Source organism: Centropristis striata, chromosome 5 (genome assembly GCF_030273125.1).
Source record: "Centropristis striata isolate RG_2023a ecotype Rhode Island chromosome 5, C.striata_1.0, whole genome shotgun sequence".
NCBI lineage: Eukaryota > Metazoa > Chordata > Actinopteri > Perciformes > Serranidae > Centropristis > Centropristis striata.
In genome coordinates this window covers 8,487,754-8,507,652 of record NC_081521.1, presented here as the reverse complement: position 1 = coordinate 8,507,652, position 19,899 = coordinate 8,487,754, and the positions used below count along the sequence as shown (strand labels likewise).

The window sequence follows — 19,899 nt, the reverse complement described above, 5'->3', positions numbered from 1 at the left end:
ACTCCACTAGTGCTCCGTGCTCCTGGCAACACGGCTACCTACAGCTACAGTTAGCAGGAGTTAGCAATTAGCTAACTGCTCTTGATGACACACAGAGATGAAAGGGTAAACATAAATGAGAATTTCGTAAAAGTAAGGCTGTAACAAATTATTTGTTTTAGGTGATTACTCTAATAACAATTGTATAAGTAACTAGAAAATTTCTTCTGAAAGGGCCACGGGGGCTACTGCCAGTGTGTGTACACTATGATAATATTCTTCAGAGATTTCAAACTATGCCCTTTACCCTCAAAATGTGTGTGTGTGTGTGTAGCGAAAATCGCATAAAGTTACCTGTGTGTGTGTGTGTGTGTGTGTGTATGTGTGTGTGTGTCATTAAAATCACATAAAGTTACCTGTGTGTGTGTGTGTGTGTGTGTGTGTGTGTGCACGTGTGTGTTTGAAGCATGTGTATGCATTTGTGAGGAGTTGTGCGTGCTTACACGCATGTGTGTGTGTGTGTGTATCTGTAACTGTAATCACATCAAAGATCAAAGGCAATCAGATCAAAGCAATCAACAGAATTAACTGACACCTGTTCCGGCATAGTGACAGCAGATGTAGAGAGGCTGGAATTTCTGGCCTCGAACAGAAAGCATTTTTGGCAAAACCATAATACCTATCATTGATCCGACTTCACGTCTACATATGTTTAAGAGGAAGAGGAAGAAGAAGAAATCCACAGTATAACAGTAGTGCAGCTTGGTGCGATTGCCCCGAGGCCCTAATTAATTACATTAGTCATTACAATGTAAATTATTATTACTGCAGTGTGTTACTTGTAATGACAAGTGAATTGTCTTTCATTCATGCTCTCTATTCCTGCAATACTTTTGCCATCTTTTTTCTTACTTGATTTCACACACACACACACACACACACACACACACACACTAAGAGCGAACAGTCGCTGACAGGTCATTTCTCACAGGACAGCTCCTCCCCTGTGCCACGGCCCATGTCCTGCTTAGTTCTGTTAAATATTGCAACAGACAGGGAAAGACTTGAAGGACAGATGGAGGCGTGAGCTGATGGAGGAGAAAGAGAGTCATCAAGCTGCAATGGCTTGTGGGCTACTGAGCTTTCCTGTGGTACCTCATATCTGCTGGAGGGGTGAGAGAAAACGATACGAATTGGAGAGGGGAGACGGGGGAGGAGATAAAGCAGAAGATGATGGTGGAAGAGAACGATATGAAAAACAAAACAGACCTCACTGTCTCTGTAGGACGGTAAAAACTCAGTTTCTTGCACAAAATCCATTTTTCTTCCAGAAAGGTGAATTAAAACCAAAGCTCTAGCAGTTTTCCCAGGAGCATTTTCCACTGAATTAATCTAAATCCAAGCAAAGGTGCGAGCAGTAGGCTCTTCACAGACCTTGGGTGCTTTTGGGAAATCTAGGCCCCCTCTTGTTCTTTTCTTAGAATATAAGATTTTTCCTTCTAAGTGTGAGAGTGATGGATAATGAGTCCATTATTCACTTTCTCATTGAGGTGTGACACAACTTTGGGACGACAGGGGGAAAAGTCACCTCAGAAACCATTCCCACTTAAAGCAACATTTTGTGTCCCTAGCCCCCTGCCACCTTCATTGTCTACAAATGTATTTGTGGTCCACTTAAAAAACTTACCTACATCCCAGGTTCCAAAAAAAAATAAAGCAAAACAGAATGTATTCTGCTTTTTTATGTTCCACACAATGTACCAACTTTAAAGAGAATTGGATGTTTGGCGCTGTTGGAGACGGCCACCTCTCCAGTAGCTCTCCAGTTTGTATAACTCCTCACTTGGGGGGAGGAGGAGGAGGAGACAGCCACTCACTGTACAATAATAGGCTGAACACTCATCTTCTTTCTTTTCTTTGGCAATAACCGTGCAATATTTTTATTTATCTGCTCATTTAAGTCTTCTTCTTATTTGGTAATTTTATCCACGTACAAAACACAATGCCATACATTCCTCTATATTTATTTAGCTATATCCATCCTCCATAAATGGTAAATGGTAAATGGACCTGCACTTATATAGCGCTTTTCTAGTCGCTTTGCGACCACTCAAAGCGCTTTACACTACAGATTGCACTCATTCACCCTTTCACACACACATTCATACTGATGGCAGAGGCTACCCTAAACGGTGCCTCCTGCCACCATTGGGAATTCATCCACACACCGATGAACGCAGCATCAGGAGCAATTTGGGGTTCAGTATCTTGCTCAAGGATACTTCGACATGTAGGCTGCCATGGTCAGGGATCGAACCACCAACCCTTCGGTTAGGGGCCAACCAACTCTACCACAGCTAAATGAACGTTTAATGTAGCCCTTATTTAGTTGTTTTTGTCCCATTAATGAATTAAATGCTGACTCATCTATATTTAACACATTAGATTTAATACATCCCTTAAAATTAAGAGGGCTTCACGACCCCCCCTGGATCCTTGGCGCCCCATTGGGGGGGTCGGGAATCACTGATATAGAACAATGATAGCTGCAGGAAAATTGCACTAGAAACACTCCAAAAGTGATTATAGCTGTTCCTAACAGCAACACTGACAGCTGGTTCTAAAAGCTGGCTCTCATAAAGAAGGCTGAGATGCACTAATGATTTGGATATTTGGGCATACCTTCAGACTGTCGCTCCTGGAAGGCTTTCATAGTGTTGTACTCACTTGTACACACAAAAAATAAAGAAATAGTAAGCTTAAAACATTATGAATGAATAAATGAGAGTGGAGATCAAACGCTGCCCAGTTGGTGAGCCAGCTTACATCAGAAAACCTGAGTTAAACCCATAGGTGGATAACCCACAAATGTACTTGTGTGATACAGGCCGAAGCTGCTGAGTTTTGCAATCAATTCCTCTTGTATTTCTAACAGCAATGCAGGAGCAGTGCAGCATGCACAGCAAAATCAGGAGTGTTAATTCAACTCACATAGTGTTGAATTTAACACTTTTTCTGAGTTTATATAGTTCTCACAGATTCTGAGTTAAAATTACACTTTGAAAAGTGTTAATATTTTAACTCTTTAATAGTGTTAAATATTTGACAGCCTTGGTGTTGTTTTATGACACCACATAAATGCACTTTTAACTCCAAATTGTGTTATTCCTTTTCACTTTGAGTGTTAATTTTTTAGCATATATCGTGTTATTTTATGACTCAAAGTATATTTTCAACACTAAAATCATGTTACTCCCTTTCACTGTGAGTGTTCATTTTTAACATACATTGCGTTACTTTGACACATTAAAGTGTATTTTTAACCCTAAAATCATGTTATTTCGTTTCACTAATGTGATAATTAATATTCATTGTTTTGTTTTACGATACATTAAAAGTGCGTTCTGTCTTTAGCCGAACATACAAGTCACAAAATGTGAAAATCAACTCCAACTGAAGTGAATCTAACTCAGGTGTTAACATGTACCAACGCTGGCAGAGCTTTTTGATCACTATAAGTTTTAAAACAACTCCACAATCAACACTCACGAACTCAAAATTATTAACACTGAAAAAACAACACTACAGATTTTGCTGTGTGTGTGTAGATAGTTCTGCTGATGCTTTAGTTTCTTGTAGACTCTCAATTGGCTTGGGTTTGTCCCACAGACATCCACATCAATATTGCTTCTTTCAGGTCGTTGGGTAAATACAGTCACTATGTATTGCCAAGAATTATGAGTGGCATCTTATAGTCCAGACGGAATTGTCCAAAAAGTGAAAGTGAGGAGCATTTATGGGTACAAGTCAGGAACCGGCCTACTTTACTTATTTCAAGGGTGCTGAATCAAAAAGAAAATGGTTCCAAAGCGAAATTTTTAGTTTTTGACCTTCTCATTTGTATATCAATATGGCGGCCAAATTGCCCATCTTGCTCAGTTGTTGGACCATTTTCCCCACCATCTTTTGTAAGTAGGCAATCAAAGATGAGGAAATTAAGTTTCTAGATCTATAGTCTAGGGTCAGAGCAAGAATATAGTGGAGGCTCAGTGTCTTTTTTATGTATATCTATATGCAAAGTACCAACTTTTAAGGTGAAATCATTATTTGTGTGGTTTTTTTAAGGCTGACATAAATATTCAATCAATATCACTTTTAAATGTTCCAGTTGGTATTTTGCATACATATATATACATAAAAAAGGCACTGAGCCTCCACTATATCCTTGCTCTGACCCTAGACTATAGATCTTACAAAAAAACTAAGGGGAAATGGTCCAATGACTGTGCAAGATGGGCAATTGGCCATTTGATAAACAAATTAGAAGGTCAAAAACTCAAAATTTTGCCTGGGAACCATTTTTTTTGTACTCAGCACCCTTGAGATATGTAAGGTAGGCCGGTTCCTGACTTGTACCCATAAATGCTCCTCACTTCTTATAGAAGGCCCTTTTTCTGAAATCCGTCTAGACTATATGGGGCAACTTTGGCCCATTTTCAGCTCATAGGAGCCAAGACACACTGTGTCACTCTGCTCTGCCAAGAGGTCTGCATCCCAGTGTACTGGCCTTGGTTCCATGTATTCCTCTCATCTTTTATTTGACCTTAACTAAACCAATAAGTCCCCTTAGTTCACCGCAGGAAGGATTTTTTGGCGCGACAGTTGTCTGAGTCTTTTTGATTGGAAGAATCATTCACTCTGACAGAAAGCAACGCCAGCAACATTGCTGTCCAATGTGGACGTTCAGACAACACTGCATGAAAGGTGTGTCTAAAAACAAGATAAAAACAGTAAATCTGAGGGAAATGATCTTGCTGCATGGACAGATAATTTCACTTGACAAGGTTTCTTGATTTAAGATTAGTCAATCTAGAAATAAGCATGTTGAACACTTAAAATAAGAAATTAACTCTTAAAAGGAGATAAATTAATGAACTGGCCTGAGCAGAGTGCACTGCAAATTATTTTTTTCTTACCAAGATAAAAAAAAGTGTTAGATAATTTATCTTGTTTTAAGAGTTCATTTCTTATTTTTAGCATTCAACATACTTATTTCTAGATTTAACAATCTTAAATTAAGATTAAATTTAATCTTGTCAAGTGAAATTATCTGTCCATGCAGCAAGATAATTTCCTTCAGATTTAGTGTTTTATCTTATTTTTAGACACACCCTTTTGCAGTGTATACAGGTGCATCTCAATCAATTAAAATATCATAGGAAAGTTTATTTATGTCAGTAATTCAATTCAAAAAGGTGAAATGACATATTATATAGACCCATTATACACAGAATGAAACATTTCATGTCTTAATCTATTTAATTTCTTCTAATTATCATGATTATGGCTTACATTTAATGAAGACCTAAAATTCAGTGTCTCAAAAATATTTGAATGTTACAAAAGACCAAGGTAAGCCTTTACAATAACCAACTAAATAATGTTTATAGATGGTCTATAGACCCATTATTTATAATTTACAAAGTGCTATACATATTTAATCTTTAAATGTTTTCAACCAATTTCTTAAAGGTATATGAATCATTTCAATATCATTAACATACTTAATATGGTGCTAAAAATGTTAAAATAAGTGCAACTAAAACTATTAATAAACTATTAATTATAATTTATTGGTTTGTTAATGGTAAAGTAACTATAAACTTACATTAATATACCATTTATTTGCCATTTATAAATTATTTAGTTAGTTAAACATTAATAAATATATATATTTACCATTCTAAATGGCCTATATATGGTTTATAAATGATGATTAAACATTGTTTAATCATCTGTTTGTTTCAACATCTGTTTACCATTTATAAATGATGGCTATTGTAAAGTGTTACCAAGACCAATTTTAAAAAGTATGTTTAATATGTATAAATGTTGTCTCTGAAAACAATGTCCTATATATCTATGTATCTATGTATCTATATGACTCAATACTTGGTTGGGGCTGTTTGACTTGAACTACTGGAAATGGACTTTTCATCATATTTTAATGTATTGAGATGGACATGTACATGAGTGTGAGTGGAGAATGAAACTTTCATTGGGTGAACATTTCTGTCTCACTTTGGTGTTGCTGAATCATGCTAGCAGACCATCGCGATCAGCACCAAAGCTGCTCTTTAATTGACACTTTTGGTCCATTTGGCCAAATTCGAGGCCACCTCCGGTTCAAATTGGCCCTCACTGTATTTGCTGCGGTATACTCTGTCACTGTCCTGTGCCAGGAGACCTGCTGCTACGCCCAGCAGGCCAGAGTGGATGATTAAACCATCATCTCCAAGGTGGTGAGCAGCATTAGGCTGTCTGCCAAACCTATTAGACAATTTACCTCCACCACACATTGTACACATCCACTGGAAGGACAGTAGAACCTTGTGAAGTTTTACAAACTCTGACAACTACTCACAAATTTGAGGCAAAGTGGATAGAAACTAAGTTTGAGTAGAAAAGTATTTAATTAGAAAAGTATTTGGTATATGTAATAACAGTCAGTAGTGAGCGAATTATATGTGAAGCCAAGAATTTCCAAATTAATTATGCTGTAAGCAACTAAGTACATTAACTCAAGTACTATACTCAATAAAATGGCTCCAGGGAGATTTTAAGTCGGAGGTTCAATACTTCCTTACTTATACTTATACTTATAAAATAAATGGACCCATTTATTAAAATGAGTAAAAGTACTGATTAAAGCAGTTTTACTTTTGAAATCAGTTTCTTTGATTCTGTTTGGCTGATAAAGGACATCCCAGATATCGCGATGTGGTAGCTGTTAGCTCGGCTTGTTTCTCTGATAACTTCCAATATCCAAACGTTCTGGAGGGTTTTTTTTGCTTGTGTTTCAAGTCAAGATCCAGATCTCTGATAAATACAATTAAATAAAACAAACTCTAAAATGTTTTTTGCAAAAGTTAAATCTTCTGCTTCTGGCAGACAATCACAACTTTGATCTGACACTACTGACAGGGGACCAAATGAAACAGACCATTACCTTAATGAAATTGAGTTCTGTGGGTTTAAACATTGTTGGAAACATTTTTAAAGATGTAAGTACACAGCCAGGTACAAATATACTGTAGATCTTTTCATTTTTAGATATTTTTTAGCAGAAAATGTCACATTGTATCTTTAATAAAGGATCTGAATATTTCTTCCACCACTGCATTTTCTAAATGTTTTGCTTGATTAATGGTTTGTGGAAAGACCTGGGTTCAATTCCTGTTAAGTCATGAAGATTTAGCTAAAGAGAGTAAATCTATACCTCTGCTATTCTGTCTGATTCGTGCTGATTGCAGAATACCAAACCCTTTCAACACACTCGGCAGAACAGAGGACAGAGTGGGCAGATGAGGATGAGGAAAAGAACAATACTGGAGGAAAAAAAGTGCTGATCTCCCTTTCTCTCTCTCTTTCCCTTCCTGTCTTTTTATTCCTTTCTCCCTCCCTCTCATTCAGTATGCTGACTGTTTCTGTAGAGAAAACTGACTCCCACGCTATTCTGCCTGGCCTATTTATCACATTGATCAGCTTATAAAGAAGTTGGATATACACAGGAGGTTCGCTACTCATGTGCGTATGTGAGAGATCATGATTTTTTGCACCTTCTGAGAGAAACATGCTGCTCTTGCTACTCAAAGGTTGCTGACATGGTCATTTTACTCACTCAGCCTGGCGACATCTAATCACCATTGATTAAACAGATATTTCAGCATTTTTTCTCACACAACAATCTTACATTTTGTTGCAAAAAAAAAAAAAAAGAGTACCGGTGCTGAATATCACAGGAAATTAAAAAGACAACAGCAATAAATCAGATCAAATGTGTAATTTTCTCTGTGGGCTATTTAGAATAATCAACCTTTATCCTGAGAGTAGAATAACATTGTTTAATCAACTGATTCTATAAGCTTTACACCCAGAATATGCTGAATTTGTACCCATAGGGGTTCTACGACTTATCAATGAGGCCTCTTCAGTACAGCTGTGGATCTCTATGTACCTTTTTGAGCACCAATACATGAGATCCAACATCAGCCCTATCAGCCAACCTGGTCTCACAGAAATCCGTGAAATAGCCACGGATTTGCTTAAATCAAAATCTGTGGAATAGCCACGGAATCACTCAAATTTCCGTGAAACTGACACGGATTTCACTACAATGCAAGTTAATGACAGTCATATCCCAAGCTGGTATTTTTTCCTATTGGTTTGTTCCAAGTCACGTGACTTTCAAGGTCCCGGCGGTCAGAACAAAAAACATGGCGGACAGTTCTCTCATTTTTAGTGACAAAAATCAATATTTTGACTTCGTTTCTGCATAAAAATGGATTTTGATTACATTTCTAGCGAGAAATATATGTTTTATTTTCTAAATATTCACTCAGTGTATGTACATAATCACTTTGTGGCGAAGATCTCACCAGAAAAAGACGATCTGATGTGTTTTATTTTGTAATCTACCGGATGTGCTGTGCGATCTCATTGAGTCGCGCTTCGCTGTAAATGGTCCGGACTCTGCTCTCCTGTTTTAGTTAAAATATCTTCATAAAACAAACATTGTTGTCTTTTTTTAGCATAGATAATATACATGCATTATAATTATTTATTAGACAGTGTGTGATATTCGATATATTGGGTAGAAATAGGTTTTCACAACCCTAAAACGGAAGAACTGAAAAGTTTTGCTCGACATAAGTACTGAAGAGAGGTCTAGGGAGTTGTAGTTTTTTTAATAAAACAGGGTTTCCCCTAAAATTGGAAGTTGGAAATACTTAATTAGTGGCTTTCCAGGGGTTTGAGGGCATGTCAATCACATTTTTTTCATCAGACTTTAAATATTGTCTTGTTCAATGGGGGATTTTTTTATTTTTTCAGCATATCCTAAAGCCCCCCCACCCCCACCCCTTAGTGACTATGCTCACATTATATTTCATGTCAACACCTTTCTATGCCCTGGTTAGTGGGTACTTGGCTGAAAAAATATTTCTCAGAGGGTACATCACTGAAAAAAGGTTGAGAACCACTGGATTAGAGGGTCTGAGACAATTTTCTGAAAATGATTTACTGTTTCAGTTACTTTTCAAGCAAACATTATCTGATTCAAAATGCCACTAGCTATTTGATGGGTTTTTTGCCCTTATGATAGTAAAATAAATATCTTTGGGTTCTTAACTTTTGGTCAGAGAAAACAGAACACTGTTTGCCACCTTGAGCACTGGGAACTTGTGATACATCGTTTGCTATTTGCTGACATTCTCTACATACCGAAAATGAACAAATACTAATAACATACTACAAGAGAGCACGACATTTAAAGATGGATTTTTAGTGATGAAACGCAACCTGACTTTGATACATATAATTAATTCAACAAGTTCTCCAACATAAACGGCAGAAGAGGTTGTGTGTCAGTACCACAAATTAAGACTTGTAGGCACGTATTGCGGCTTGCATTTCAGGGCACATGTGGAAAAAAAAGACCTTAGGTTTAGGGCAAAAAACTTCTGGTCAGGCGTTATAAAAGACAGTTCAAACAGTAAATGAATGTATGTAAATGCTGGAAATTAAGTAGTAACATGGGTCACGTGACTGCCGCGATTTACTTAAAAAACTGGCTATTTTGTCCATTTTTTAATCCTTTTCATCCTGCCTGTATACAGCACTTAAAAAATGTTTAAATGCCATGTTGGTATTGTGTGTGATCCTGTCATTCAACTCTGGTTTTTATTCTAGTGGGACTCTATTTTATTTGTGTCTTGTGTGTTTAGCGTAACAATTTTGGTCATTTTGTGTCTTTGTAAGTCATTTTGTGTCTTCTTTTGGTCATTCTGTGTCTTTTATTGGTCATTTTGTGTCTTTTTTTTGTAATTTTGTGTCTTTTTTTAGTCATTTTGTGTCTTTTTTTGTAATTTTGTGTCTTTTTTGTAATTTTGTGTCTTTTTTAGTCCTTTAGTCCATCATAAAATGTGATTTTGAATCTTTTTTTTTAACTTTCAAAACACTATCATGCTCAATAAAGAATTGTAAGTGTTGCTAATGTGAACAAAGGTGTGAAATCTAACATATAAGAGGGTTCCATCCAGTTCTATCATTTTATACTAAATCTATTTGAGCTTGTCTCCTGTTTTACTTGGTATATCATCATCAAACTGAAACTGGCCTCATGGAGTTTACAGCCAGAACTTTAGAGGTAAATTTACAGTAGGGCTCCACGCTGCTTTGTTTTCTAGTCTGGATGGAGTCAACAAGTCTGGATTATTTGGAGCTTTTGGACACTCCAGAGGGTTAAGAACATAACTTAATTTAAAAATGATCTATCTTTGTTTTCACACTGGATGCCAGCCCCGCTCTCCTGGGTGAAAATCCACCACTTGTTTGACCCATCCACCACCCCATCCTCCAACTGAACACAGGAACCCGCCCTTTTTAAACTTTGCTTGGCTGTCAATCACTACTATGTCAGCAAGATGGCGGTGGGCGTATTACAGCGGACGGTGAAATTCGTAAACATAGCTCGTTTTTTGCTGCCTGTACACACGACCTACACTGTAAAAAATAATCTGTTTAATTTACGGTAAAATATCGCCAGCTGAGGTTACCAGAACTTCACTGTAAAAATAACAGTGAGTGGGTTTTCTACTGTTAATTTACATGTAAATATCAGCAAAAACTGTAATTTAGACTGAATAATCCTGTTATTTTTAGGGTTATTGTGTCATTCATTTACACATGGTATTTCTCCATAAATTTTGCATGAAAATGTTATATTTTTACAGCAAAACTGTGTGTTTCTTCCAGTCGATGACAGAAAAAAGTAAACATTTTGTGCTATTCTTTGATTTACGGTAATTAAAAGTGTCTAGTGTCTATTTAAGCCCTATTTCTGATGTATTTGACAGTGTTTTACTGTTATTTCTACAAACATTTTTTACAGTGTATATTGACGTTTTTGACAGGAGAACAGGCTGGATTAATTTATTTGATTTATGTTACTATTGGTTACAAACCATTCACTATAATGTCATACCTGATCCCATTAAAGTGCTCATAAAATCCCATATTTTCAAAGCTCTGGCACCTGCACATATTAAAAGTGAGCCATCAAAGTGAGCATTTGTAAAAGTTACAGACTCCATTTTTTTGACATGACTCTACTGTCCTACAGTCTACCTGAGTCTAACTGCAGTAACTAGGCAAAAGGTAAAACTGAAAAAAAAACCTGTTTTAAAGTTTTTTAACGTTTTTTAACTGGCCAGCCAAATGGGTTATATGTATGTAGATAATAATTTCCCTTTCAAATATGTGAACATTTATATTATTTCTATGTTTAAATTAGTATATATATCCAACGCAGACTGTGGTAAGTGCAATTACTGCTTTGGTTTTGAGTTGGATTTTGTGTTTTTTTTTAATAATAATTTCTCTTAAATTAAAGAAAATCTGAAATCTAAAACTTTGTCACAAGATGAAACAGACATCAAGGAGTTCATTTTTAGTTACAACTCCGTTTTGACCAAAAATGTAGTTCCTTCAGTGAGGCTTTGTAGGGCAGTACACTGCAAAAAAAGAAAAGTTGGGTGAACTCAAAATTTCAAGGCAACAAACTTCGATAAAAATTTAAGTTGGACAGTTAAACTAAATATTTTAAGTTTTGTTTTTGAGTTTGCTCAACTCTGAATTTCTCTGGCACGATTGTAACGCCGCTATGAATGTCAGCTAATGTTGCGACCACAATTTTGAGTTAGCATTGATACGCTAATGGCTACTCTTGTAGCTGTAACAAGCAGCGCCGCTAGCATCAGTTAGCCGCTAGCATCAGTTAGCCGCTAGCTTTCGCTAATGACCAAATTTCACAACAAAGAAATAAGAGTTATCAGAACTATTGTCCCTTGTTGTGAACCCCAACTTAAAGATATAAGTAACAACAACTCACCAACTTGTTTTTGAGCAGACAACTGGCTTCCTTTGTTGTGCTAACTTACATTAATACCCTAAAATCCTTGGCTTTCTTTTTACTTTTTTACCCTTTTATTTGTCTTTTTTATCTCTAACTCTGTTTTGGATTGAGTTTTTATTACTATTTTATTCTATTTTTTTTTCATGTTTTACTGTTTTTAGTATTTTATTCTTTTTATTGTTTTTATTTATATCCAGTTGTGTGTGATTTATTCTATTTTAATAACTGTACAGCACTTTGGTCAACTGAGGTTGTTTTTAAATGTGCTCTATAAATAAACTTTGACTTGACTTGACTTGACTTAAATGTCAGTAATTTATATTTCCAAGTTTTACCAACTTAAATCACTGTTTTAGGCCAAAAAATACAAGTTGGCTTTTTTGCAGTGTAAGCTATTGAGTTGTGTGTAAAAGGTAGCGCTCTATACTCCACGAGAGCAGGAGACAAAGCATCAGCCTCCTGAAAACACTAATCCAATCGACCTGGAATCAGCCCTCAAAATAGCGACACAGGCCGGTGTAAGCCCATACATGGCATCAAACTGCAGCGTATACGATGAGCTGAAACGGATGAATGAATGACATTTGCATTTCATCAGCATAAAGCTATGATCCTGCTGCCACTGCTGTCTTTGGAGATGCAGTGGTGGATCCTGGGAGTATCAGTGGTAACGGGGGAGCTCCGGGCCTGTTATTGCTTCCAGCGCGTGAATAATCGGTAAATGTATTCCTGCACAACATCCTAATTTAGTGTAACAGAACATGGCCTATACCCTTTAGAGTACAGCGTGTTGCTTTCAGCTAAGACAATGAATCTGCTGATATTTCTCTAAGACTTTCTATGAATCTCATGTCTAAAATACATTACAAATATACTCATAATGCATCATCAGCCTATCACACTGTATAATTATACTATAATCACTCATAAATAGTCATAATGCTCTGAGTCTTGGGCTATTTTGTCCATTTGTGTCTTTTTGTGTCTTTTTTGGTCATATTGTGTCTTTTTTTTAGTCATTTTGTGTCTTTTTTTGGTCATTTTGTGTCTTTTTTTAAGTCATTTTGTATCTTTTTGTGTAGTTTTTGGTCATTTTGTGTAGTTTTTAGTTATTTTGTGTCTTTTTTTGGTCATTTTGTGTCTTTTTTTTTAGATACTTGACCTTATAATCATAGCACATAATGAAGCATTTTACACTGACTTATAAGGCATTGTTAATATTTATGAATGTCTATAACTAGGCTATAATTAATATAATTAATTATAATATGAGCAGATTTTAACACATTCTAAGTATATTTATAATGCATTATAATGTGATTTTTTAGAATTAGGGTAAGCCTAATCCTGACTCTTTAACACATCATAAGTAGATTTATTGCGCATTGTGACCTGCAATTATGAAGGACTGATACTTAAACTTTTCACAAATTCTAAAATTCTTTGTAGTGTGCTATGATTGTTGTCAGAAGTCATTATGAATATTTATGAGGACTTATAAGATATGCAATGATGTACTTATAATGCAAAATAAACATGGACTTGTGAAAAAAAAACCTGTCACTGACCAACAATTCTTCCTGACCGTATAAGTTATTAAAAAATAAAGAAGGAAAGCATGTCAAATACATATATATGGTCACCCATGAAGTTGGAATAAAACACTTTTGACCTCTTTTCATGAAATGATCGTGACAATGTGGTTTATTCTTGACAGATAAAGTGTATATCTTCTCAAAACTTATTAATTGTGGTTTTAATTTCATTGTGATATGTTTGGAAGAGGCTGATTAATAAAGGATTATGTCTGAAAACAAAATGATTCCAACTGTATGGGCGACCGTATATAATAACTTTTATGTGAGACTTGCAGTTTTGTGAAAATATGTTGGTAACACTTAACAATAACCAACTAAGTGATGTTTATAGATGGTTTATAAACCAATTATTAACCATTTAACAAAGTGCTATACATATTTAATCTTTAAATGTTTTCAGCCAATTTCTCAAAGGTAAATTAATCATTTCAAAATCATCAACATACTTAATATGGTGTTAAAAATGTTATGAGTGCAATTACTAATAATAAACAGTTAATTATAATTTATTGGTTTGTTAATGGTAAAGTAACTATAAACTAACATTAATATACCATATGTTTACCATATATAAACGATTTAGTTAGTTAAACGTTAATAAATTATGTACTTTTCCATTCTAGATGGTCTATATACAGTTTATAAATGGTGATTAAATATTAATAAACTATCTGTTTACCATTTATAAATGATTTAGTTAGTTAAACGTTAATACAAATATATATTTACCATTCTAAATGGCCTATATAGAGTTAATAAATGATGATTAAACATTAATAAACTATCTGTTTACCATGTATAGATGATGGTTATTGTAAAGTGTTATAAAAATGCTCCATCTTCTCAAACATTTTGAAATATATGGGTGGTATTTAGGGTCAATTAATTCGAAATGGCAACAAATTTAGGTGGATTTAAGGAGCTGGAATATTTCCAAAGTGACTGTATAACTTATTTGCAGAAGGCTCCCTAAAAAATGCATGTATTAAAAATGCAATATTTAAAGATAGTATACAGCGACAGCAGCACTCCTGCATGGCTTCCTCCTGCAAAGTGGCTAATTGCGCAATTAAAACAGAAGGTTCAGTTGAGTTTTTGGTGGGTTTTTGTCTCTTTATCCCTAGTGTTTTACATCTATGTGACTAAAAAACACCATATGTCGCCTCTGCTCCAGTCATCTTTTAAGAGCATGCACCTACCGCACAGCAGCTGCATCCAGGCGCAGGTCTTGTAAACGGTGGAGGTGTTGCAGAAAAAGAAGAGCGCCATGCAGGCGATGCAGCTGAGGGTCAGCACCATGGACAGCAGCACGAACACCGAGGCAGCCTTGAAGGCTCCGGACGGGATGGAGCTGAAGTCGGAGAAGCTGCCCACGCAGGTGAGCTCCCGGCTGGGCGACGGCCCGGTGCCCACGCAGTAGTGGAAGAGGCCGAAGTAGCCGGCCTGCGGCGTGTTGACGCTGTCGCCGATCCAGTAGGGCTGGATGAACACCACCACGTTGACGATGGCGAAGCAGATGGTGAAGATGGCCCACAGCACCCCGATGGCCCGGGAGTTGCGCATATAATTGTCATGGTAGATCTTGGAGGCTTCTTGGGAAGGCAACATGTTTGGTGTTTTTTTTTTCTTCTTATTTCTCCTTATATCTCTCTTTCCACCCTCCTCCTCTTTAGACTCTTAGAAAAAATCTATAGAAATGCCCAGATATTGTTTCCTTATATCAAAGCGTAAAATTCCCCACTTTGGCTTCTTCTTCTGTTGCTCTTAAAGGCTGTTACACGGGGCCTACATAACCACACGATAAACCTGCAAATATGATATCACAAGACTAAACATTGTAAAAATGGATGCTACATTGAAGCAACAGAAAATCATAGCCTACCCACACCACTAATGAATAATTTACCAACACCAGTGATTCAACATTGCTGTCTAAGGCTCGTTTCCTTGGGGCTACACCATGAATGATTCAAAAAAATCCATCAAAACAGGATTTTTCTTTATTTCACAGTGGTCGGGTGGAGTTGGGGGGTGGGTGGGGGGTTAAAGCTGTGTTTCGTCCTCATCCATCAGTCCAGATCTTTCTTCAGGATGTCCCCTTTATGTTATTACCATCCGTGAGATGTGGCCGTAGCGCCAGCGGTGGACCCCGTTTTTACCTTCCGAGGCATCCGTGGGGTGCTCCCCCTCTTTCCTCCTCTCCGCTCGCCTTCAGTGTCCACGCAGCATGTGGAAATCAAACAGAATGGGGGGAAGAAAAAAAAAACCGAGACCAGGTTTCAACACGAGCCCCTCTGTCAAATTTCAACAGTTCTTTCTCGTAAATCCGACATCCTCCACCGCCTCGACTCCATTATCATCATGTTTTTTTGTCGTAGCCTTTATCCAGTATGTCTCCTCTCCCTCTCTCCCCCTCTCTCTCGCTCTCTCTCTCTCTCTCTCTTTCTCCGTCCTCCTCCTCCCGTTTCTCTGCGCGCCCCCCGGAAGATGCTGATGTTGTACTGATGACAACGATGGAGCGCGTTCACGTACGCGCGCGCAGCGGCAGCAGGAGCAGCAGTGGGACATTTGCATCAAAGCGCGTCTCCGTCTCTGATCACCTTGAATTTTAAATTAGATCAACAAATATTCCCTCACGTTTAGATGAACTAGGACTGTTTTCTTTGACCTCTATTGCATGGTGTTCCCATATGGAGAAAATGACATTATCTCCTTTTTTTAAAACATGAAAAACATGTTTTAACCTCCTGAGAACCTGCGTCCTCATATGTGGACTTTACATCTTAGGTTTGCTGGACCTTTATACTATACTTCATTCTGCTTAACTATGACATGTTGTCCTCAGCAGTACACACTCTAGAAAATACATCAATGAGTGAAAAAATCAGATGGCAGCATCTGGTAAAGTCAATCAACAGCTTATCCCCAGAAAAAAGTGGACCAGGTACAAAACCTGATCAGATTTTATGGTTAAAACTTGTTTATTTGTGCTTAATAATGTTTGTAGTTTGAGATTCTGTACAAATTTGACTATTTTTAGCAATAGCAACAAGCTACGACTGCTAATCAGGAAGTTCTCATTTGACAACGAATAGATTTTGCTATCGTTCTTTCAAAGAGAAGCTGTAAATGTATGGAAATAAACAGATTTACACACTGGTGAATTAATTGTGTAAAATAGTAAAATAACGCTTAGTTTTTAATAATACCTTGTTTTTAATAATGCTTAGTTTTTGTACTTATCATGTCCTACTAATCCTAAATATTTAGGAGAAACTAACAATACTTACCAAACTAAAGCTTGGGTCTCAGGAGGTTAATGTTTAGATGTCAAAAGTGGGTCTTCTACTTTAATGTGACAAAAAATTGATCACATACACGATCAAGAAATCCTGCTTGCATTTCCTTTTACCATGGCCATGTGACACCAAGAAGCCCATCATATGAGGGATACAAAAGTAATTATTCCATATTTCCTAATTTATCTTATTTTATCTTTAAATTTCCATCAATAATACCAGTTTAGACGCAATATGTTTCAGTAAAAATTTAAAATATATTATGTATTGCTGTATATGCAAATATATAAATTAACTGAAATGGTTGGGGATCCAGAAAGGCACCAGGGGGTGCACCAGGGAGGACTGACAAATGTGTGAATTATAACATTTATTTTGGATAACACAATTGGAAATCAGAGGAGTTCCACTTGCTCCTACTTTGGTGTTCATTTTCAGTCAATAATCCTAGTCAAGATGCCTCCTGCTTCTGCATGGAGAACCAGGTGAAATTGCATCCGAATGGATATGTAATATGAATCGGATTTAACAAAAACCTATGTGGATGAATACTAAATGAAAGGAATATATTGAACCAATATATATATATATATACACACACACACACACACACACAATACAAATCCATTCTTATTAACACTGAACGTAAGATGTTAATGTTGAACTTGTGCGTAATTCCTTATTTGTGTTTATATATTTCCATTATTAAAGCAATTTTAGGCTGTTTTATTTTAAAAACCGTGAAAAATACTTCCTGTTTAAGTAATAATTTATGCAGGCTATAAAAAATATACACATTTTTACTCATTGAGCCCACTTTTACTGTTCTCTGTGAAAATACGACAGAATAGACCATTTGTTAATAGCAGCCATAATGACAAATATGAGTGCTTTGCGGTTCACAGGACCGCGGAGCATTCTAAAAATAGCACACATGTAATTATACATACATATACGGTTCACGGTTATAAAAACAGCTGCAGTTTTGTTGTATTTAGGCTACAAAACCACTGACCTAAGTTTAGGGCAAAAAACTTCCTGGTTAGGCGTCATAAAAGACAGTTTAAACAGTAAATAGATGTGCGTAAATGTCGAAAGTGAAATAGTTACAAGGGTTACATGAGCTGCTGAAGTTACGTAAAAACTTTTTCACATGGGACACGAACCAACTTGTGCTAATTAAAGTGTTGCTAGCTAGCATATACAAATTTATCATGGCTGCACGACCCACATGGCTCAATGTTAGCACCTTGTTTCCGTAGACGTGCTTTTCTGTTAGAAAATGAAGATATACCATCTTTATACCATCTATACCAACGTTGAGAACTACTGATCTATTTGACTCTAATAGGACCATCATTTCTAAAGATGAAGATTATGCTGCATTGAAGAAGACTAGAAACTAAGAATTGAGACCATAAACTCATTCTGAGTATGTGTACTGAGGTAATACATAAAGTGAGAAATCACGTTATATTCTATTGAATTGCATACAAAAGGTAGCCTGGGTATACCCATAATGCCTTGCACGCTCGATTTCATTTCGAACCTGCAGCCAGTCTGGCAACTACGGAGGTTTCTTAGCCCTGTTTTAGGGATCCAATCACAGAACGGGGAGGGACGGCAAGATGATGAAGCGTACTACTCGACAGATGGAAGCTTGTAGTTTTGAAGTTTTCTTACAGATCCAACATGGCTGCAGCAGACACGAAACTCTCTTTTCATCTAGCTGTAGACGGTGTTTTAAATAGTTTAGAGCGAAAGTTGACTTTAAAAGAAAAACAACGTTTGACTTTACACTCCTGTTGCACCACCAAAAAGGATGTTTTACCCTTGCTTCCCACAGGATTTGGCCGCTACCGCTCACTGCTGTAACCACGGTGATCTAAATAATCTTGCAGAAAGCGAGAACTGGAGAAGCAAAGCAGCAAGCAACACACACCAACACTGCCGGTAGACTGTGAGCAGCTAGAGCCAGAACATGCTGCAGAAAAACGTTGCAGAAGCAGAACTGAGCATTTTAGTCTCAAAGTAGCGATGGGTTAGTCTGGCTACGTAAACATCAATTTCATCAAGGCTATACAAAAGCCGTTCTTCTTGCAACCAATGGAGTCACCCCCTGCTGGCTTTTAAAAGAAATGCAGTTGGAAGGTACTTCCACTTTAGCTTCATTTTTCAGGCCCAGAGGTTGTGACTTGGTAGTAGCATGTTATACACAACCTCCCATGACAATGTTAGGATAGAGCTAAAGATGATAATATTTCTCCAGTAAAATAAAAAAAGGTTTTAAAAACCTAAAACTAAGAAAAAATTCAACTGAAAGTCTTAGGAAAGTCCCTTGAGGGATATTTGTGTTAATTTGCCATATGAATAAATACTCACATGAGGTTACCCTGAAATAAGAACTCAATTAAACCGTAGTGCTTTTATTTTGAAGCGATTTACGTATGTGCGTGCATGCGTACACACCTACACAAAAAAGGGGAAAAAACAATGAGGTAGCTTTTTGTTACTTACCTTAAAGCTTTTTGCATAACGTTAATAAATTGCTGGTTTCTTGCATAACATACAAGCTTTATATTGTTTTTATATGGTGCTCCACTTGATGATAGATCTATAGAGCATAGATGCAGAATCATCCATATCTGGACTGTGATGCATCGATTATACGATAATTTTTAACATTCCCACTCCACATTAACATAGCCTTATTATGTCAATGTCATGTATTCTTACCAAGCAGCTCAGCTTACTGGAAATTAATATTAACCCTCTGGAGTCACCAAAAGCACCAAAGGATGACTTGTTGACTCCATCCAGACTAGAAAACAAAGCAGCGTGGAGCCCTACTGTAAATTTACCTCTAAAGTTCTGGCTGTAAACTCCATGAGGCCAGTTTCAGTTTGCTGATGATATACCAAGTAAAACTGGAGACAAGCTCAAATAGATTTAGTATAAAATGATAGAACTGGATGGAACCCTCTTATATGTTAGATTTGACACCTTTGGTCACAATGGCAACATTTACAATTATTTATTGAGCATGATA

At 36.7% G+C, this 19,899-nt stretch overlaps 1 protein-coding gene across 1 annotated transcript in view; it reads right to left on the bottom strand.

The window, feature by feature from the left end:
• Nucleotides 1-15,950, bottom strand: part of LOC131971748 (LHFPL tetraspan subfamily member 4 protein-like) — a 46,330-nt gene extending 30,380 nt beyond the window's left edge. The window contains exon 1 of the mRNA XM_059333329.1: nt 14,751-15,950. Within this exon, the coding sequence (XP_059189312.1) occupies nt 14,751-15,159 (409 nt within the window). The 5' untranslated portion in view covers nt 15,160-15,950. The remainder of the gene's footprint in view (nt 1-14,750) is intronic.
• Nucleotides 15,951-19,899: the final 3,949 nt, after the last annotated feature.